The sequence below is a fragment of the Oryzias melastigma genome, linkage group LG7 (genome assembly GCF_002922805.2).
Source record: "Oryzias melastigma strain HK-1 linkage group LG7, ASM292280v2, whole genome shotgun sequence".
NCBI lineage: Eukaryota > Metazoa > Chordata > Actinopteri > Beloniformes > Adrianichthyidae > Oryzias > Oryzias melastigma.
Genome location: NC_050518.1, coordinates 21,806,146 through 21,829,685, shown reverse-complemented (window position 1 = coordinate 21,829,685; position 23,540 = coordinate 21,806,146). Strand labels below are relative to the sequence as shown.

At 39.0% G+C, this 23,540-nt stretch overlaps 1 protein-coding gene across 1 annotated transcript in view; it reads right to left on the bottom strand.

Annotated features, from left to right (window-relative positions):
- Positions 1-1,430: 1,430 nt before the first annotated feature.
- Positions 1,431-23,540, bottom strand: part of zgc:194282 (tyrosine-protein kinase Srms) — a 27,637-nt gene continuing 5,527 nt past the window's right edge. Inside the window, exons 2-8 of the mRNA XM_024292962.2 lie at positions 16,477-16,598; positions 15,772-15,938; positions 8,873-9,020; positions 7,260-7,418; positions 6,242-6,423; positions 4,736-4,892; positions 1,431-3,174 (exon numbers count right to left, since the gene is read on the bottom strand). Coding sequence (XP_024148730.1) covers positions 2,975-3,174; positions 4,736-4,892; positions 6,242-6,423; positions 7,260-7,418; positions 8,873-9,020; positions 15,772-15,938; positions 16,477-16,598 — 1,135 coding nt within the window. The 3' untranslated portion in view covers positions 1,431-2,974. The remainder of the gene's footprint in view (positions 3,175-4,735; positions 4,893-6,241; positions 6,424-7,259; positions 7,419-8,872; positions 9,021-15,771; positions 15,939-16,476; positions 16,599-23,540) is intronic.

The following is a 23,540-nucleotide window of genomic DNA, read 5'->3' as shown; positions in this document are numbered from 1 at the left end:
AATGGTAGAAATTCCACACCTTCAGTATGATTTCTGGTGAATGGTGCTAAAAAGTCTGAGAATGAAACTATGAAGCTGCACTACTTGATGGATAGTTAGAGCGTTGAACATCCAAAACTAATGTTACTTTTTAAAATGAAAAACATTATTATTTATTTTTTTCTTCAACCAACAAGCCTCATGTGTCCCTGGAGCCTCAGGCTGCAGACCCCCTAGAACCTCACAGGATCCATAATGACCCCTAAACACCGTTGGAGAAGTGAGCTGACGTTCTTCCAGGGTTCTGAGCTCTAAGAGGAAGACAGGCGCCTGAAGCCTTTTGTTTCATAGCATCTATAACAGAAGTCTGCAAACTTCCATTCGAGTCGGTTTCTCACCGACAACCACCCAGTAGGAGCCACGAGGTCTTAAATCACGCTCTAGAAAATGAAGACACTGATTTGCACTAATATTTAGTTGTTGCTTTTACAACTATAAACTGGATATTACATTTTTGGCATATATAAAATGTAAATATTAAGAGGAAATAGCATTTTTTCAAAATATTAAACTGTTTATAACTTTTGACAGAGTCATTTGAAATCCTTTCAAAATAAAAGCCCTCCTTGACCACATCTCAATCCAGAAAAAGTAGTAATGGGTGGTGTGATGTCAGCAGTGATTTAAAGAAAAAAAAGTTTATTTTACCTTTTGTGGTAAATCTTAGGCAGAAATTCATAAATCCAATTAACTACAATTAAATTAGGAATTATGTGACTTTTACTGTATTTTACTAACACTTAAACTCCTTGAATTTGTTCAGAATTATGAATTCTGGTTGTACTTACTGACCACCACTTGATCTGAAAAAAATCTGTCAAAATGTTTCAGTCTAACTTTGCTTAAGCTGAACTGCATGTTGGAGATTTACAGCCAGCGTGGTCAGGAGCCTCATAGAGCCATAGATTACTTTCTTTTTTGTGTACTTTACTAATTCTTTTTTACTTTACAGCTACTTTTGAAAGCAAAAACATTTTTTGAACCAGAGAGCCACAATGGAGGGCTAAAAGAGCCTCATGCATGGAGCCAAATGAGGGCCATAAATATTTAAAACCCAAATTAAACATTTTGAAAAACATATTGGTGTTTGGCCAAAAAAAAAAATGCAAAATGTTCAAAACTTTTTGCTGTTCTTAAATAACTTTAATTATTTTCAGCTTCAAATGTTCTTTTTTTTTAAGGTTTCAAAACTCAAAATTTCAATTTCAAAACTTTTATTTTTCAGTTTCCATTTATTTTCCTTTAACTGTTTTGTTTTCGTTTTCGAATCGGAACATTTCTGTTTCAAAACAGATTTGAAAACTAAAAAATAGAACATTTGAGGCTGAAAATAATTATGTTTATTTTAGAATAGCAAAAAGATTTGGACATTTTACATTTTTTTTGGCTAAACACAAATATTTTTGTTCAATTTGTATTATTTGGGTTTTAAATAATATTGACCCCATTTCAGCTCCGTACACATGTGGCTCTGGAGCTGCAGGTTGCAGACCTCTGATCTATGACAGTAAAAGAGGGAATCGGTTTTCTGATCTTCAGTCAGAGCTCACACACACCAGACACGTCACCGACCGAGAACAGCATAAATGTAGAGCTTTTTAAATTTTATTGGTTTAATTCAATTTTTCCATTTCACATAATCAATGTCAAAGTGAAAGGTTTAAAATAAAATGTTGGTTTGACACGTTTTATTAGTTAGAAAAGTTAAATTTAATTTAACCCTTTCATGTCTGTTTAATTCCTGCCATTAAAAAAATGATGATTTTACTTTCAAGTAGAAGCTAAATTAAAGTTCTTTTGGAGCCGAAGTGGTTTGATCCATTTTTGCATTGAGGGGTTAAATGGTAACCAAACACTGAATCAACCCTTTTTTGGAGGTTGACCTCTATAAATGAGGTTTTAAAAGTACTATCTGTTGGCCAAATGTTTTGACAAATTAAAATAAACTTGTTTAATTCCTGAAAATATAGTCAAAAATGGTCCCTACAGGTTGAAACGATGTATTGCAGTTGAATTTTGTGATTGGTCAATTGGTGGCTTCTATTGTTATGGCTATATAAAGCTAACCTATTGTCAATCATAGATCCTAGCCACACCTCCAGCTCCGCTAGACCCGCCCCCTTTTTTTTGCATTTTTCAAATCTGGGTTGAATTTGGAGTCAGACTCCAACTGCCCTTTGACTTTTGAAGATCACCTGCTTCTCCTGCCATAAAAATAAAGGTTCAACACATGTTTTGATGCTGGTGCGTGTGAGCCATCACTCTCAGATGGAAAGATTTTTAGATTTGTCTACTTTCTGGAGAAAACAAAAGCTTAGCTTATATTCTTCAGCAGCTGATGGTCACGGTACCTCCTGCTGAAACTGCACGATCCCTCAAACGCACAGTCAGAGCAAATCCAGTGATGTGAGGTTTCTAATTCACAGGCTGCAGATGAGAAAACCCTTGATGGATCGTGGAGATACGTGACAAATACCCTGCCAACGAACCCGTCATTAAGATGTGCAACTCTGGACGTGAAGCTGCTCAGGACATCCGTCCCTGTCCTCTAATGAGGCAAAAAGTGTTGGAAGGAGTTCATTATTGCACAATTATTATTATTATTTTTTTTACAATTACTTTTGTGGTCAAAGCCAAAGTTTAAATTCCTGACCTGTGAGCTCAAGTGTCCATAAGAAAACAGAAGGTTGTAAATAAAAAAACTCTTCTGTAAATGTGCTGCGGCTCGTCGTGGACAGGTTTCCCTCCCATGAAGGTCAGTCCGAGGTTTGACCGTCTTTCTTCTCTCCACTGACAGAAGTCCTCTGTATTCCTGGTCTCCTCTCCTTCACACCCACGTCCTCCACAGGTGACGAGTGCATTCCAACTCTTATTCCTTCCATCTCGCTCTTTGAGGAAGCAGAAGAACATCGCGGTCGTCCACGGCCTCGTGTTTCTACACTTCTACGGTCTTGAAATAGATCTTGGTGTAAATGGCATCGAGCTGGCTGTGCAAGGCGTGGAAGGACGGTCGTTTTGAAGGTTCTGCAGCCCAGCACTCCATCATGATCTTGTAAATGTTCGGAGGGCAGCGGGTGGGAGATGGGAGGCGATAACCAGAGGTTAGAATCTCCATCACCTCCTTGTTGCTTTTTCCTAACGGGAAGAGACAAACAAGGGTTTGAGGAAACAGTTTTTCACTTTAACAAACCAAATTCAGTGGAATAAAGGTTTTAGGTTTCACTGGTTTCAAGATAAATCCAGTAAAATGTGTCTCCTCAACAGCACAACACAAGAAGGAATAAAGTCTCAGACTTTGTCTGATGCCACGAAGTGTAGTCATCACCTTGGTAAGAGTCTGTAACCAGATGCTGTTCCTTACGGCGCGCTGAAATAAGCCTCTAGAGTAAGGGTGTCAAACATACGACCAACATCAGGACAAGCACCGAACCTGCATGAGGAAGCAGGCGGCGCCGCAGTTCTCCCGCAGACGAGAAGGAGCTTCGACCAGACGATTCTCACTAAAGTTCTACCAAAACAATGTTTACAGTATGAATGTGTCCGGTTCCAGACAAAACCTTGAAACTTGAGTTTCATGAGATACAAGTGCAGCTTTCACATTCTCTCATGTTCCAAGTTAGTCCCGCCCACATTATCTTTGTTAGCCCCGCCCACTGAGTTTGATGGGACATAAAGTAATGAAATGATGTGCCCACACTGGACCATGAAATCTTTCATTAGATCGTGACATAAATAAATGTTTCTTAAATCACTTAAAACTGAGTTTTAATTAAATATTGACACATTTAATGACAACTATTTATTTAATGCCAATTTAAATTCATTATTGACACTTATTTGGAAGTTTTTCTTCCTATGGAGGTTTAAAAGAGCCAAAATTAAATAAATATATAAACAATTTAATGATTAAATAAATGTGTCATTAGTCATTTTAAATTGGTATTACATAAATAAAAGTGGAAATCAATAAATAAATGTTTAAATATATGAGGCATAAAAATATTAAAATAGCACATATAAATATTTCATGGCCCAGTGTGGACTAAAAGAGACAAATTGAAATATGCTATTTTAATATTTCAATGCCACATATATTTAAACATTTATTGATTGATTTCTAATTTTATTTATTTAATGTTTATCTTAAATAATTAATGAGACATTTATTTAGTCATGTAATGGTGTATATATTAATTTCAATTTGTCTCATTTAGTCCTCCATACAGTTCTGCCACTAGGGGGAAGCAGAGGAGAAGAATCATCAGCATGACAAGAGGTTTAAAAAAAGGAGGCTTCTTTGCAGGTGAGCCACATCTGGGTAAGATGGAGTTTGGTTCCCGCCAGCCTCACCGCTGTTCAGTTGCTATAAAAATGATCAGGTGTGACACCACAATTACCAAAATATTACTGTAAAAAAAATGAAAAATAACATCTCTAATAATAGGAAGAATAAGTGATTCAGCTGCTAAGAAGGTTTTTTTCCAACTGAGAAAAAAACTAAACAAAACAAACAAAAACAAAGCCACAGATAACAAGTTGACTGAAGGTTGTTTTACTATCGTGTTTCTGGTCCGGCCCACTTGAGATCAGACAGGGTGAATGAGGCCCCTGACCCAGAATGAGTTTAACGCCCCGCTCTACAGTATTTAATAGTTTTAAGCCTTACAGACGGAATGATGGAAACAACAGGAAGTACCTTCATAAGGCATTTTACCACGAGACATCATCTCATAGAGGAGCACCCCGAACGACCACACGTCTGACTTGACGGAGAAGCGTTGGTGAAGCGCTGCCTCCGGAGCCGTCCACCGGACCGGGATCTTCGTGTTTCGACTGGCTGTGTACACGCTGTCCTGGGAGGAGCAGAGCCGAGGGAGAAGGTTTATGGCTCACTTTTCTTTGGAAGGGGTCGTTTTTTTAGACATGCACTGACTCTAGATTCCTTGGACAGTTTGAATTATTTTGGATGTAATCTGCCAACACCAATTTTCTTAGAAACCAGAAATGACAACTTTTCTTCAACAAAATAGTTGTAATAGAAGACTTCTTTTGAAAACATATAACGAGCTCATCACTGTAATGCATACAGCAAAGGAAAAACATTTATGGAAACAATTTGCTTTCTACTTTCATTTTATTTTTTACATTTTCTCTCCTATTTTAATTATTTGGTTTGATTTTGTATTTTTTCCGTTCTGCTTTAATCTGAACATTTACATTTACATTTACATTTACATTTTATTTAGTTCAATCATCTATTGATCTATTTTCAAAGCGTTCCCAGTTATGATAATACTAAATAAAATCTAAAAACTTGTGTCGTTTTCTTGGACATAGTTTCTGCAGAGCGGCAGAAGTTAATTGAAAATTCCCCTCTGAATTGTGGGCGGGGTTGTAGCAGCAGAGTAAACTTGTCTTCATTTCCCAACATCCCTTTGTTTACACTCTCTCCCGCTAGCTTACAGCCCTTCACAACTTTAAGCTAACATGATTGGCGCAAAAAATAGAGATTAATATCATTTCTATCCAGTCGTACAGTTTAGATCCAGATTCCAGTTCAGACCAGGAAAACAAAGACGTTCATGGATCTATTGGTCTGCATGAAGGGGGCGGAGCAGAGAGTGTGTGGTCTGCCCAGTGCATTTTTTTCAATGTTTATTTTGTTTTTGTTTTTTGTCTGATTCACATCAATTTAAATAGATAAATATTTAGAAATTCAAATGGAATCTGAATTTGTCTTTACATGTGTCCTCCATCGTTATAAAAATGCCATAAGATCATGTTAAAAATAACAAAAACACTATTTTTATTTGAGTGGATTTAATTTAGTCAGATGTTAATGTTGAAGCTATCTTTAGTAATCTGGAGTTATTTTAATTAAATTGGAACTTTAATTTACTTTTTTCTAATTTTAGGCATTTCCTTTTTTCCTAATCTATCAGCTAAACTTCAGTTCTGACTTGTGTGAATCTGTAAATTAACTGAGATGAATGAATTTGACACCTAAAGGAGTTTTCCCCGAGCTCCGAGGCTTCAAACCGCATGCTCTGCATGCTGGAAATTACAATTACAGTATTATCGTATTCATCTAGGATCAAGGTAACTACAGTGAGTGATGCAGTCCTCAATATGTTTGACAAAAACAACTTTAAACACAACACAACACATGCAGCAACACCACAGATGGAAGAAACTGGATTACCCTGATGATCCGGGCCAGCCCGAAGTCAGCCACCTTACAGACCAGATCATCTCCCACCAGGATGTTCCTGGCAGCCAGGTCTCTGTGCACGATGCTCCTGTCCTCCAGGTAGGCCATGCCCTCCGCGATCTGACTGCTCATGTAGATGAGGTGAGCGGACGTCAGCATGTGGCCCTCAGAAGCTACGAACATGCACACACACAGTGTCTGTTAAATAACAAGAAATCCTGATTTTTGAGAAACATTTTAGCATATTTGACTGCAAAGATCGAGCTTTCTCTTTTGGCTGTATAAAAGAACTGGACTGTGTGGCCCCTCCCCCCTGGTTTTCCAAACAGGAAGCACCTGGTTCCAAGAAGCCAAAATCCCATAGACTTCCATGAACATCTATTATTTTATTTGTCAGTATAAACATTCTGACTCTGATGCATTTAGAACATTGGATCAACTGACAACAAATTCAGTATTTTTTACATTTAAAATGATTAGTTTTCATCCAATTAAAATTTTGATATGATGGTTTACTCAAATTAAAAAATAGTTTGATAAAAAACAAATATTTTAAATGGAACAAATTACAGAGCTTTAGTTAAGTGATCAAATGTTTCACTTTTTACAGTTTATGTTCCTTTTAATCATAATAATTTCATAATATATTTTCTGTAGTTCAAATTATTCAAGTATTAACTGACCAATCAGATGCCTCAATAAAATGAACGTACCAAACGTTTGACAGATTTCATGTCGCCCAATTTAAAGTGGTAGGGGTGTGCCCTTCCAAAAAGCTCACTCCTGATTGGTGAGAGTGGTTACCGTAGAAACGGTGACTCAGACCGACTCAGAACAATCTCTGCATACTGAGGCTCCAACATGGTGGCGCCCATATCGTGAAAAAATGGCGTCCTGACTTCATTTAGTTGGAGGCAGATGTAAGTTGTTTTCTATGAGTGACATCACACTTACTTGGTTCAGTTCTCATGTACAGTCAACGCTCTGGTTCTTATGTGGGAACACTTACAGGCCAAGTAGGATTTGAGACTTCCTTTGCACATGAGCTCTGTCACAATGTAGACGGGTTCTCCTCTGGAGCACATGGCGAGCAGCTGGATGAGGCGGGGGTGATGGAGGCTCTTCAGGGCCTGAACCTCCTTCACAAACTCGTCCTGCTTCGTGTCCTCTGGAACAACAGGAGAACACTCATTCAGGCTCAGCAGTGGTCCTTAAAGCCCCCCCCCAATGAAAATCCAGTTTTTAGAGTTTTTAACATGTCTGTGTGTCATTTATTCTGAAAGAGAACAAATGTAATAAGCAATCATTTTGTTTTTGCATTTCTGAGTATTTCTCCTTTAAAATCTGTCAAACACACTTTTTGAATGAATGATCTTCTTTCCATCAACAGCTCTGCTGCACATGCACTAAACCCTCATCTGTTCCTAGTGTCTAGTTCAGGTTCTGGAGAAGAGAAGATGGTATCTTCACATTGACTGCAGTCAAATGAGCCGCCGTTCACATTTCTGTGGTCAAATCAGCATCACTGGATTTTTGGTGTGAGTTTCATCCAATACTTACGGTAGCAGGACTGAGAACGCTGGAAAATCTCCACCAGACTCCACGGAGCTTCTTGATGTGACCACGGAAATGTGAACGGCGGCTCATTTGACCGCAGTTGGAAAGGATTGTAAATCAATGAAAGAGCATTTTGATGTTAGCTTTGATTATTTTATCAAGAACTCTGAGAAACCAATGATTGAATGTATTGATCACAGTCAATAAACATTGGAGAATTAGCTAAAAGAGTCTTTGGTGAACTGGAAGGAGAAAGAATCAGGATTTTGGAGGAAGTTCTGTCCATGAAGATCTTCACTTCCTCGTCCAGCTGACATCCGGATCAGAACCATACGGCTGGACGTTACCCAGATTGATGAACGTTTTTATGAAGATTTACACTAGTGAGACACAGAGCTCTCAGAATCAGACAAGGGGGATCAGGGGCGGAGCTCTAAAAGCCACGCCCCCTCAGAGGAGATTTTTTTAAACAGAGGCTTTAGATCAGCATGAAAAATAGCTTTTTAATATGTTCAGGTTGTGGAATTTTGATTAAAAATGTAATAATCATAATTAAAACACTACTGGGAAGGTTTTTTAATTAAAAAAAAAACTGTCATAGGGGGACTTTAAAGAACAAAAGAAGTGAGTTGGTAAATGCAGATGGTGCACCATCAATGGAACATTTGTCATAAATATGTCCAGACAGAGATGAATGTTTTTGTGTTTTTACATATGTAGTGAAAAATGTTTACTCTGTGTTGTTTTTTGTGCTGCTGTCCAGTCCCAGCAAATGTTGCCTTTATTAAGGCTGGTTCTACCAGATGTTTCCTTTCAACATATCTATTTATAGATACCCATTCTTCTCCAAAGCATCACATTCAGCCAGGAAGATTAAAACTAGTCTTTATGAACCTCCAGTAAGCTATTTGATAAATACAGCTGGAATTATTGGAAAGAACTCAATCAAAGTGGCCTGAAATAACAAATATTATGAACGTTTTGGCTTTTCAACGACCTCAGAGTGAGTTTGTGCTTCATCTCAATAAAAACTCTCTTTGTTGAGAAGAACGTTGGCCTCCATACCTTGCTTTAGAGTCTTTATGGCCACCTTCTTGTTCTCCTTGACCCACAGAGCCTCCCACACTTCTCCAAAGTTTCCTTCTCCCAGTTTCTTGTAGAGTTTGAACTCCTCTCGCGGTCTCTCCCATGGCTCCATGTCAAACAGCTCCCGCTGCACAGAGACAGCAGTTTTCAGTCCATCACATTCCAAAATGACATTTAAATAAATATAGATGCTTTCAAAATTGTGCGTACACTAAGAATTAAAAATGTTGTATCATCTTTTAAAAGAATTTAAAGTAAAACTGAGCATCAGAGACAAGGACCTGTAATGGATGGATAATGTTTTTGGACCCACAGATGACACTGTATCTCGTCAGTGTGATGGGGTCAATGACAGTTTAACGGGTCAATGACATAAAATATCACTAATGAGTTAAAGTAAAATGTAAAACTGATAATTATTAGTCAAGATTTCACAAAAAAATCATCTTATCTTGTTTGATAATGACAACATTTTATTTCAGACAAGTATATTAAAAGGAAAATTTGAACAGGATAGAATAAGAAAATACAAGAAATATCAGAAAAAAGAATTAAAAACCTTATAAATGCTAACCTTCATGCCCTAAACCAAATATATTACCACACTCTGTGCACCCAGTATATATTATAGTCTGGTATCCTCTCTGAGTACATGTTCAGATACGTATACATATATATATATATATATATATATATATATATATATATATATATATATATATATATATATATATATATACACATTTAGATAAATATACACATAAAAACATGGAAATATTCTACACTTATTTGTTTTACTTGTATTTATAGATATCTATCAATAATCATATTTCTATATTTGTCCTTAAACTCCTTTATGTTGGACTTTGTTTTAAGTTTAAACTGGTTCTGTTTGATGTTTTTTTAGCTTCAGATTAAGGTTTTTCTACAGGACTTTGACTAAACCCTACAAATGAACGCAACTCTGAATATGTGCAGCTTTGTTAGCTTCACAGTGGCTATGCATGAACGTCAGTTTGTTGTGTGGATAAAATCTCAAAAAACAACAGTTACAACCCATGATACACTAGCCAGCTGCCCGGTAGACAGTGTAGTGAGCTAGCGAGAGTGGCTGTATTGAGCTAGCGAGTTCCAATGTAGCGAGCTACCCACTGAGTCTCCACTCAAGCCAATGTGGGCAAAGACAAGTGGGGTCACCACAGAAACTCTGGACGAACCCATTCACGGCCCACATTTTCTGTCCACTCTTGAACCACATGGGCCCACTTGGGTTTGCAGACTGGAAAGCAACTCTTTGTGGCTCCATCAGCAAATGACCTCCATCATGCTGCAGCGTAATTACCTGATTTTAAAAAATGAATAAGCAAACCAATACGGAAAGATTTTATTTCAGGTATTTTGTTTTGTTCAACCTGGAAACCTCCATCCCTGCTTCAGCTGCAGCACCCGACTGAAGCCTGAAGCCGGTTCCAGAAGAAGTACCAATAGAAAAATACCCCAAGATGTTGTTTTTGTTTGTTTCTGAGGCCACAGGGATCAACAGTGAAGGAGTAACAGGGAAGCATGAGATGAGTTCATATGTATAAATAAAGAAAGCATGATTTAGAACAAAATCTAAATGCTCAAATAAATGTAACATAAATATCTTTCAGAACAAATTTATTGCCATAAACACTCAATCAGCAGATACAAACCAGATTATTCTGATGATGAAGAAGGATATCTTTATAAATATTACATTAAATAATTAATTACTACAAGAAATTATCATAATTCCATCATTGAAACAAATGAAGAACAGTTTACATTTTAATTAGGATGGTGTAGAAAAACAAAACAAAAAACTGACATAAGTGACATTTTTCTGAAATAATGGACATAAATGAGGAGCGTCTTACTTCATTTCGGTATCATTATTAAGATTAATGACATCTTCACTTCAAATACTTAAATAAGTGAGAATACAGTACAATCACATGAAAACATTTTTGTTAATCTCCTCCAGAACTACAAATGAAAAACAAAAACCTTCAGAACAGAACCTTCTCTAAGGCTTCTGTGCATCAAATTTACAATTAAGTTTAAGTTCCTCAAACTGAGTGAAATGACAAAATTGAAATGAATTATTTGAAATGTTAAAAACAGTCTGGATCTCAAACAATAACAGAATACTTCAGAAAGCTGAATGATGAAGAAAGAATTCATTCACAAACACGTTGAGTAAATAAAGTTTAGAAATGTGAATCAAACTCTGATAAATGCTAAAAACGAGTCCATTATTAAGTGCAGGCAGCAATGTTAAAAAGAAAAAACTTAAAATAGTTGGAAAATTGAGGTTTAGAAAAACGTCCAATTGAATTAAAAATGAGGGAATTAACAAAGCATGAGGGAAAAAAGACTAATTTAATCCTTAACACCGGAGCTCCAGTGTTTATGTTTTTGATTTTCTGTAAGTTTTTTGTTGTGCCACTTTTCTCCCTCAAAATCTGCTGGAATTATCGTGTTAACGGTTGAAAACTTAGAGTACTTTAGAGTAGATTTTGTGTTTAAGCGTCACCAGTGACGCCTCAGGTGTTAAAGGGTTAGTGCTGCATTTAAAGAGACACTGCGGACGGTGCGGTGACATCACAGGGAGGGGCTTACGGTGTAGTAACAGTGAGACTCACGCCTGTAGGGAAAGACTAAAGGGACTTCCCTTGCTCTTCTGCTACCGTGGTTATGCTCCCTGCTGTGGGCGTGGGCCCGTTTGAGTCACGCTCTCATCTCAGAAGCTGTAAAACCTGCTGGGGGAGCTTCAGGGGATGCAGCTGAAAATGCAGTCTGCACAACTTGAAAAGTGACATAGCTCTGGAGCTACCAGATCATTTTCTTGTTTTGGCTGTTGAACTTAAACTTTTTTTTGGGGGGGGGGGCTTTTTTTTTCACCTATCCACATGACAACTGTTTACATGCATGTGTGAGTGTCTGCCTCAGAGTCCACCGCCTCAGAACCACAGCTTCCGCTGGAAGGGAAGAGAGAAGAGGAAGGAAGAATCACTAAATGCTTTTTTAATCAGAAAAAAAAACACTTCCATGTTGTAGAACGGGGTAACCAACTCAGTCGCACAAGGGGCCAAAACCCAAAACACACCTTAGGTCGCGGGTCGAACAGGATAAACATTTATTGATCACTCTAAAACTACATTTGTCAAAAGAACAGGACACTGTTAGCTTGAAAAAGAAGAATTTAAAGGAATTATACATTTTTATATTTATAAAAACTTTCCCTATGTATAACGAAGTAAAACTTCTTTGTAGCAAAGCCAGCCTGGTAAATTTTAAGAATTCTAATTGTCAGCTTTTCAACATTATTTAAGGACCCACTCCAATAAAAATTGGGTTTTTAACATGCTTTTGTGGCATTTTTACGACGATGGAGGACACGGAAAGTTCTGGACTCAAATCATTGTGAATCAGGAGCAGATGGAAGAAGAGCTTTTTTCTGACGTAGAAAATACACTGAGCGGTGCACAAGCGCTCTTCTCTGCTCCATTCTGATGTATCCACTTGCAGACAAATAGATCCATGAACATCTTTGTTTTCCTCGTCTGAGCTGGAATCTGGATCAACACTGGACGACTGGATAGTTATTTTATTTCTCATCATTTTTGCTGCATTTCTAATGTTAGGTTAGGGTTGTAAGCTAGTGGGAGAGTGTGTAAACAGAGAGCCATGAGCAACTGCCAAAATTATCCTATCAGGGTTCAGGAGACCTACAACATATTCCAGTCATACAGTATCCACTTTCTTTGCTTTTATGACCTTTTCAGTGAAGCTGCTCATTCCAGTATTTGCTTTAGTTCAAAATGCTGATGGAAAATTCAGATTATTAGAGTGCTGACAAGAGCTGCATGAAATGAGGAAAACTCAGGGTGGGGTGTGCGATATGACTTGTGATAGATGAACAAATAGCAAAACAAACAAAAAAAAGCAACCAATACATCATTTCCCTTTCACTGCAACAATATAATTTAAATAAAAGTCGACACAACTTAAAAATTCTCAAAAATATCCATGTCTACATAGAAGGTCGGCTTACTTAAAAAGGTCCATCCGATTGGTCAGTGCATTAAGGGCTGTATCTGGTTTGTTAAATGCTTCAAGCTGCCATGAGATTGATTTAGCTTGTGTGTAAACATTTAAGGTATCCATTTATCAGCCTATGCCATCTTTTTGGGATAGGCGTCTTGGAGAGGTCGATACCAAGATGATGATACATTTTTGATTTATTGTGAAGGGCTAGTGCTGATGGATCAAAAGGGGGGGCAAAAACATTAAGACTAAATATTGATGTTAATACGACCAGCAAACAACTATTTATTAGGATTAACGGTGAGCGCCCAATTATTTCTTGGGGGTTTATGTGTGAGGCTCTTCAGTAGCTACGCAACTTGATACCACCATTTTTGGGCTCTACGTACAAAACGTGTGGCCATTGAACAAGTGCACCAGCTAAACCAGGTCAAGCTTTGACCAATCAGGGACTCAGATTTGGTAGTGACACAGTGAAACTCACCAAACTCAGAGCAAATCTGACTTAACTGGTGAACCCAGACAAGACAACTAGCCTGACAACATCAACATTTATTTTTTTAATAAAGATACACCAATGCCCCTGTCCTGAAAAGACGGTGATCCATATCAGCCATTGAAAGGATGCTGGTAATGAACCAAACTGCTTTCATTTCGTACCCAAATTGAAATAGTTGCATCCCTTCAAGCTTTCGTACAAAGTCTCTTCCGACTGGAGGTGGTGGTCATGTGCTAGCAAACAGTCGAAAAAGAAAAGAAGAATCATCCCCTCATGTGTCAAATGCCTGGTGTGTCCATAGCCTCACAGTGAGAAGGTCCTGGTTCAAATGCCAGCGGGGACCCATAGGGACTTTGCAAGTTCTCCAAGTGCATGTTGGCTTTCTCCAGGAACTCTTGTTTCCTTCCACAGTCCAAAAGTATGCTTCATCATTCTAAATTGTCCACTATGTGTGATTGTGTCCCTGGGCTGGACTGGGAACTTGTCCAGGGAGTACCCTGCCTTTTGCCCAGCGGCATCTAGGAATAGGCTCCAGCAACCTCGTAGCCCTTAAAGGGAATAAACTGGTTTAAAAAATTGATGGAGGTGTGTTAGTGTGGCTTAGCAGTAGAGAGTTTGTTTAGCAGTTCATTGCTCATGTGTGGAAGGTGCTAAAGGTACGCCAGCGTCTTGAGCAAAAATGATGATTTCATATAGGAGACGTGTAATGTCTTAGACCCCCCACCTCAGTTAAAAGAAGGTTTCTCCATTTGGACATAAATGTTTTCTCATCTCCTATTTTAAATCTTTTGTCTTCTCTGTCAAGAAAGTGACTTTGTTGTCTTCAAACAGTCCTAATGAGTATGAAACTCTCCTGACAGCATTGTATAGATCTCATTGCTCTCCTTCTCCCGCAGTGATTTGTCCTTGGTATGGACCAGATATTGTCTCAATATATCCTTGTTGCATCTCTTCAATCTACTGATGTAGAGAAGTGAGGTAAGGACTCCACTGGAGTCTGATTGGGCGACCACCGAAATGAGGCCTTGTGGGAACTTTCTTTTATTCACACATGGATCTAAACCAACACTACGGCATTAGTGTTTTCCCAAGGACACTTTGACATGGTACTGGGGGGACCAGGGATCAAAACAGCAACCCTATAAATCCTCGGAGATGACTGCTCCATCTCAGAGCCACACCCATTTGTAAACTCACAGTGAACTCAGTGTCTTACAATGATCAAGTGATTTGAACATATTTACTACTGTAGAGCAGCAGAGTGTCTAAGATATGTGACAGGAAAAACAATTTCACTGAACTATCCGGTCTGAGTTGTTGTGATACCAGTAATGAAAAGCTTGTTTCTTGTCAAGCAAGTAATGACCCTGCAGGACTAAAAATAGACTCTGGATCTTTCTGAACAAAAACCTGCTTGGGTGATGGTTGAGACAGCTGTAGAAACACATCTGTCTGTCAGGAGCCATCTTCAGAGTACTAAAGACACTACATCAGTGAACACTCCCCAGAAGCCTCTCAGCTGACTCTCATTTCCCAACCCCCACAGGACACTTAAGCACTGCACAGTGCAAAGTATTGTTTGTGCCATCCTTCCTGCATTACCGAGCGTTTCTATCTGGACCTGATCTTCTGTTTTCTGACCCTGCTTCCTCTCTGCCTGCTGCCTGCCCTGACCCTCGCCTGGACCCTGATAACTCTACTCTCTTCTTGGATGATCCCGTCCTCATGATTGACCTCTTCCCGTCTGACCCTGATTTAGCTTTGCGGACTTTCAGCTGTGCTTGATTCCTGTCTGAACTAATAAACCTTCTGCACATGGAACCAGCTGTCTGCCCGTTTGTGACAATAATCAAGACCCTCTTTTGTTTTTTGTTGATTGATTGTTGAGTCGTAAACCAGCAAAAAGAGTACATACTACCACCAGACCAGATTGTAGGAAAATGGGATCACAGGTCAAAAACAAGTCAGAGCAGGGAAGCAAGTGTCTTCCAGCACGGATCGGTACCCTAAAACCTGCTTTAGTGACAGAACTACTCTTTTCATCCACAGATAGATCCATATCTAAGTTAGAATCAGGATCACAGCACGGAAACCAACTCTTCTCTTTACATAAGCTTTTTCCTGAGATCAAAACATTCCAAATTGACCAGTATAGCTAGCATAGCAGTTGCCTGGTATGATAAGGGGGATGCTAGACTTTACCTTTAAGGATCAATTGTTTTTTTTTGACCTGTCTTCCTTTTTTTAGAACTCTTAGAAGTTTAGAAGTTTTATTCAGAACAAAAAAGTACAGAAAAGTTGGCCTTACCTGCTGGGCACACGGCTGCACCAGCTGGACTCCCAGACTCCGAGGGTTTTTCTGGTAGTAGGAGATCAGCTCCGCCAGCGTCGCAAAGGAGATCTTTTCCGAGACAAAGTACGCTCCGATGACTGACCGCTGGATCCGGAAGTGGTCCACTTTTCCTTGAGTTCTGGCTGCAGGACGATGAAGAGAATATTAATGTCACAACAGAAAACCAGCTGCTGTCTCTGCACTGAAGAGGCCTGTGGAAGTCTTTCATTTATGTAAACTTCACTGAAACTTTTTCACTTCCATGTATCATTGCTGATCTCCATTGTCATCCTGTCATCCGCATAGACACACCAGCAGTACCAGAACCCTCCATGCTGGGACACTGACAACCACCCGGGTTCTGAATAAAGAGCATTCTATTTGGAAAAATGCAGCGTCAGCAGCTGCTGACGTCACGACACGGTAAATTTACTTCTGTCAACAACTCTCTTTACAGCCTGGAAAAATGACCACTTTTGCAGTTATTCATGGATTTTATTCCATGACATTTTAACAAAGATGTTTCAACTCCAAACAAACAAGTCATGAAGTTCGTTTGTCCGTCTGTCCCGTACGGATCCTCCAGCAGAGTTTAGATAAAAGTTCAGAGATTCAAGGGGAAATTCCATTCAGTAAAATGTGGGGATGGGACAGCAGGCAACCTTTGAACAGAGCTCTTACCAGAGATGGTGTACTCGTCACTGTGACTCTCACTGATGCGAACCAGAAAGGCTCCATCTTTGTTTTGGGAAGCCAGCAGCAGCTTCTCAGCTTTCGTGCGGTTGATGTTGCCATAGTACCACCTGCAGAGAGAGGAGACGAGAATGAAGAGACAATGTGGAGGTTCATGGTCTCTGAGCAGAACAGCTACAAGGAACAAAACTCAGGACAAGTGTTTGACACAAAAAGAGAAAGACAGACTGCATATAAAGAATAGGTATAACGTCATTTGAGTATCCATTTTCAGAAATGAATGAAATTGGGACATGAATCATAAAAAGCAAAGTGGAGGACACTTGCTTCCTGCATGTCCATTCATTTCTGACTATTTACTCATTGAAGTGCATTATCCCACTTATACCATGGTTACTTACACAATAAATAAATAATAAATCAATTTTTGGCACTTTAACCTAATAGTTTTTTCATGTTTAGGTCATTTTTCAGTTTGATAAGTAATGTGACACGCTGTCATTGTAACCTGCTGATGCTCTGCTGCAGCTGGTGTGTGAGGACACCAGAACAGTGGAGGAGAGTGGAACGTCATAAGTGATACACGCCAGCTGTCTGTGTTGTGAGACAGTTTAACGATGGCGATGAAACGCTCATTTGATTTAGCGTTCAAACTTCAGGAAGAAACTTCTAGTGAGGAATCTGCACAACATGTTTGGATGGATCCTGAACGTATCTGAGGCCAGCAGACGAGGGATATTGGGAAGACGGCAGGAGAAAAAGAGAAGACTATTTCCTGGTGGAGAAAGGGAGCAACAAATTGGGAGAACTGGTTTAAACATTGATTACTGAGCATTGACGGCCCGTGTGCACGTCTCTTCAGGAAAGTTATCCACATTAAAGCAAAAAGGATTTTTGATACAGAGATTAATAATATTTCAAAGAGAACTGAAATATTCACAGTCAGTGCTAATCAGAACAATGTTCTAAATATTTCAATAAACCCTGAAATGTTCACCTGTTGTTGTCTACATTATTTTGACCGAATTTTCAATGAACCCATTAGCCATCAGCATTCTGTCTGTGGGATAAACACCCGGACTATACTGTAGCTGACACACTGACAAGGACAGCTCCAGGATGATGTCATGAAATGGGCGACACCCTCTAGGAGCGAAAGGCGGAGCCTCAGAAATCGAGTCGTTTTACTTCCAGGTATAAAAGTAGTTCACAAAAATAACTCATATTTCATAAATACTTTGTTAGCGTTCCAAAGGTAATATAAAATCATATATGTGGATATAGTTTACTCTGAAAGACTGAAGAAAATCATGGTACGGCCATCTTACTGGACACTTAGCAGCCAATAATAATTGAGTATTTCCCCTGTTATGATCAGCAATAAACACTTCTTTAACCTGCTGTGTGCTGCAGTCACCGTTAAGTTCAGCATGAGGGCTGCCTCTCCAACTAACCTGTATTTACTTTCAGTCACAGAGAGGGAAGGTCTGCTCAGGTTTCACAGAAACCAACAACAAGCAGCAAAGACGCTGAGATGCTGTGAAACGCTCTGACAGAAACTGATAACCGTCAGAGGAAAATCTGAACATACCATGAGAGGAGAACCACAATAAAAAATATGTTTGACATGTAAGTCAGGAATGTCTTCATCTGTGACAATAAACACTCGATGGTTTTAATGACAAACATACTGTTTCTAAAACATGCTGATGAAAGCATTGTAACAGCATGTGGAATGTTTAATCCTCTCAGATTATTACCCATAGTGGAGGTTTAAAATGTCAAAGCTGCGACTCGACTGCCCTGGAGGCATGACAGGCCTCCGACTGGAGACTTCACCATTTCCTCCAAATAAAGCTGACAAAAGTGAGCTGTGGTAAAGTATTGACATCCTGCGGTCCTGCAGGCTGTCAGGCGGTCTGCTCTGCTTCCAGGATTCTGACAGTCAAAATTTCTGCTGTATTTACTGTCCTGGGAGTGTTTGACAAAAGAGGAGTTCAAGGCATTGTGGCGTCTTCCCTTTAACACCAACATACTGTAACTTTTCAACCGTTTACACGATAATTCCAGTAGATTCTGAAGGAGAAAAGCGGCTCGGTCGCTTTTCTCCTTCAGAATCTACTGGAATTATCGTGTAAACGGTTGAAAAGTTACAGTAAGTCTAAGATCATAAACCCTGGAGCTCCAGTGTTAAAGGGTTTTGATCTTTTGGTTAAAATTCAGTTTTAAAAGAGTCAGGCTCTTCCCAAACTGGGCCAAACATGTAGGGGGGCATCATTAATCTCCTTTAGAAAGGATTTTCAATACTTTTGTCTTCCTTCATTTATTACTCTTAATCATAATAGATGGGAACTGTCATTCTGAAACAAGAGAATGAAAAAAAGCTGGAAACAGATGATTATCAATGCAACTTCTGAGTTTGAAGGACATGAGATTTTAGTCTTCAGTTATCAAATGTGTAGTTATTGTACGGTATGACTCTGTGTCACATGTCAATGATGTCCTGTCACAGCTCCTGCCATGACTTCAGCTTTCGTCTCAGTATACAGTGCTGGGTTGACCAGTGAAGAAGCGACAGGAAGTGATGTATCTCAGCTCTAACATATGGAGCAATGTTTGGAAGCCTTTAAGGATGTAACAATTCTTTGAGAATCTGTAAAAAAACGATTCAAACTCATCAACATGTTCATCGTAGTAGAACATGTAAAAATCGGTTTGTCATGGCCTGTGCCTAGATTTAGAAATGCAGAGCTGATGATGTTTCTCCATGCAGGCTCGCTGTAAGTGTGTGTGTAGCGGACAGGCTGCGTGCTCTTCATCTGCGCCCCCCTTCTGGGAAATTCTCGCAGCTCCTTCAAAATCAAAAGTTTCGCACAAGTCAGTCCCTCCAGGATTTGGCAATGTTGCGATCGCAACTATTACAGCAAATTCTAGCATACCGAGATTTGTTGTGCAATCTGCAACTTTTGATGTGAGGGGCAAAAAGAAAACATACTTGGCCTTAAAATACCTTTAATGCGTTGTGTTGAGAAAAAAAATGGGAAAAAATCAAAACCGTGACTTTAAAACTGTGAATCAAATCAATCGTGGTTTGACTGAATCGTTACATCCCTAGAAGCCTTCATTCTCCACAACAGAATACGGACTCAAGTCCTTTGCTCTAAAACTTGTGTTGATTGTAATCGATGCATCTAATAATCAATTTTTTGACAAAAAAATTCGTTTCAAAAAAACGCATTTGTTACATAGAAAACACACTGGTGAATAGTGCTGCCACAAACGATTATTTTAATGGTCGACTAATAACCGATTTTATTGTCCAATAAGTCGACTAATCGGGTCATGCTCAAACTGGATTTAAAACACACATCTTAACCATCATTAGCTTTAAACCAACTCAAAACTAGATATATAGCATTACCTGTGATAATACTAGTTTGAATTCTGTAAGCTGAATTTTAGTGATGATAGCTGAAGATGCTGAAATTGATAGCTAAAAACACTAAAGTTGATAGTCAGCTAAAATATTAGTTAAATGCCAAATTAGGCTAAGTAGCTAGCATGTAGCTGAAACATTAGCTAAACACCAAATTAACCTAAAAAACTGAAAAAAATTCTAAATTAGCGAAAATAGCTAGTGTGTAGCTGAAATATTAGTTAAACTCCAAAATAGCCTAAAATAACCTTAATAAATGACAAAATAGTCCAAAAAGCTAGAAGAATGGCACTATAACTTTGACTTTACTGCACTCTGACTCCATATGATATAAAGGTCTAATCAACTATTAAACTAGTCATCCACTATTTTATTAGTCGATTAGTCGACTAATCGTGGCAGCCCTACTGGTGAACCAAAATCTGCTCCATTCTGATTCCTCCACTCACAGACAAATAGATCCATGAACGTCTTTGTTTTCCTCACCTGAACTGGAATCTGGATCAGAACTGAACGGATGGATAGAAATCCTGTTTCTCACCATTTTTGTTGCAGCGCTAATGTAAGTTTGGGGGTGTGAGGGGCCGTAAGCTAGTGGGAGAGAGTGTAAACAAAAGTAGGCTGGGAAATGAGTGTTGGCTTACTTTTATGCCAATAACTAAGAGATGAATTTCTATTGAATTCCTGCTGCTGGATGTTAAGACTCTCCTGTTGGATGTTAAGACTCTCCTGCTGGACGTTAAGACTCTCCTGTTGGATGTTAAGACTCTCCTGTTGGATGTTAAGACTCTCCTGTTGGATGTTAAGACTCTTGTTGGATGTTAAGACTCTCCTGTTGGACGTTAAGACTCTTCTGTTGGATGTTAAGACTCTCCTGTTGGATGTTAAGACTCTCCTGTTGGATGTTAAGACTCTCCTGTTGGATGTTAAGACTCTCCTGTTGGACGTTAAGACTCTCCTGTTGGACGTTAAGACTCTCCTGTTGGACGTTAAGACTCTCCTGTTGGATGTTAAGACTCTCCTGTTGGATGGATGCTGCCCCGCCCTGCAGCTGCAGACGGCTCTCGTTCTTTCTGCTGTTCTGTCATCATAGGAGCCATCCTGGTGCTGCTCTCACCGACGTCACAGGAACACGCTTCAGTTTTCAAACAGCAGCTGCTTCTGGAGCCTGACATCAAGGTCATGTGAAGGTCAGGCTCTGACAGCTGATGGCGTCCTGCAGCTGCATGAATAATGCAGGAGCTGCAGCCTCGTGATGGTGTGAAGATGCAGCTTCTGCTCCGCAGCAGTGAATCTCTTCAGTTCTCACAGTCATTCATGACTGGCTGCATCCGTACACTGTCATTCTGACAACAGAAAAATCACTAAACCGTCTTATTAAACAATTACCAGCCAGTAGTATTATTCCTAAAAGTCTGTTTTTCCTAAAACTTAAAGATAACTTTTTAAAGAAGGATCTGTTAAATTAAAATGATATTTTTTTTCTTATATTACATGTTTTACAGAGTTTTTTCTTTGATTTACTAAATCATTTTTTTCAGTTTTTGCATGAAGAATTAAATTAAAAATATATTTAAGAAAAATAAAAGCATCCATGAATAGATCAAAATATTGACCTAATGGTCTACTTAATAATGAAAACAGTGAAATGTTTTATCCTTGACTTCACCAGCAGAGTGGAAATGAAGATCATGTAATGTATGGATTTGTGGTCATGCAGACAGACAGACAAACAAACAAACATTTGTCGTTTTGCTTTTTTCATTACTGCTGATGCTGAAAAAACAAAGGAATGATTAATTCTTTGTCTTTGGCTGCTCCCTTTAGGGATCGCCACATCTGCCTCCATCCAACCCTTTCCTCTGCATCCTCCTCCCACCAACCACACCTCCTCTTTGGTCTTCCTCTTCCCTGCATCTGTTTACCAGCATCATCATTGTTCCTCCTCTCTATGCGTCCACACCTGCATTCATCTCCAGAACATCTATCATGATCTGATCCTCTGATGGATTCATTCCTGATCCGTCCTCTCCCAAAGAGAACCTCAGCATCTTCATCTCTGCTTCATAATCTCTAAACTAACAACATGGCTGCTCTCACACGTTCTTCTGCAGGTTTCCTTTCATTCTTGATGACTCTCTTTAATCACGTCACCTTCCTCCAACCTGTTTGCACACGCCTCTTTCCCTGTTTACTCTCTGTTGTTCTGGACTCTTGACTCTAAGAACTCAAAGTCCTCGACCTTCTTCACCTCTGCTCCCAGTGACCTCACTAACTGAGTGAATCCTACAGATCTTTTGGAACAAAACATGAATAATTATAATCTAAAGTTTTATAACTACAGTAGGATCAGTGATCTGACGTCATTTCATGCTGTGTAGTTATTCTAAAATTAATCTCTAGATTGATTTAAACTTATTTGATCATTAACTGAGGGAGATTTTGTTGGAGCCCAGGAGATTCAAAAGGTCAAAACAACCAAACGATCAGGAGGAAACATGGTGAGGAGCTTCAGCTGAAGGACAAACAGAACCTTCTCAGAGTTAGCTAACAAACAGTCAGGGTGACTTTTTTCAAGGTTATTATGGTCAAATTTGCAAACAATTATTTCAAAGAATGATTAAAAAAATGTAAATTGTGTCCTAAAAACAACATAAAGAAGAGGAAACAGATTACCTTAAAGTCTCCTTATGACCATTTTTTTATTAAAATAAAATATTATTATAATTATGATTATGAAGTTATTAACCAAAATCCCACAACCTGAATATATTAAAAAGACATTTTACATGTTGGTCTGAAGCCTCTGTTTCCAAAATCTCCTCTGAGGGGGCGTGGCTATTGTTGCTCCGCCCCTGATCCCACCTGTCTGATTCTGATAGCTCTGTGTCTCGCTAGCGTAAATCTACATAAAAACATCCATCAATCTGGGTAATGTCCAGCCGTATGGTTCTGATCCGGATGTCAGCTGGACGAGGAAGTGAAGATCTTCATGGACAGAACTTCCTCCAAAATCCTGATTCTTTCTCCTTCCAGTTCACCAAAGACTCTTTTAGCTAATTCTCCAATGTTTATTGACTGTGATCAATACATTCAATCATTGGTTTCTCAGAGTTCTTGATAAAATAATCAAAGCTAACATCAAAATGCTCTTTCATTGATTTACAATCCTTTCCAACTGCGGTCAAATGAGCCGCCGTTCACATTTCCGTGGTCACATCAAGAAGCTCCGTGGAGTCTGGTGGAGATTTTCCAGCGTTCTCAGTCCTGCTACCGTAAGTATTGGATGAAACTCACACCAAAAATCCAGTGATGCTGATTTGACCACAGAAATGATAAATCTGCTGGAATTATCATGTTTACGTTTGAAAAGTTCCAATACGTTAAAGATTTTTGTGTATAAGCATCACCGGTAACACCTCAGGTGTTAGAGGGTTAAAGGGCCTCATGGGCGGAGCTACATGAGAAAAGCAGCTTCAGTTTCAGTCCTTTATCCTCAGTGTTTCATGACGGAGTGAAAACACCTCCAGAGTTTCTATAAAAAGGCGCCCTGCTGTTGTTCTGTTCTTAGTCACAAACTCATCTGACCAGAAAACTATGGAGCTAAACTGGGGCC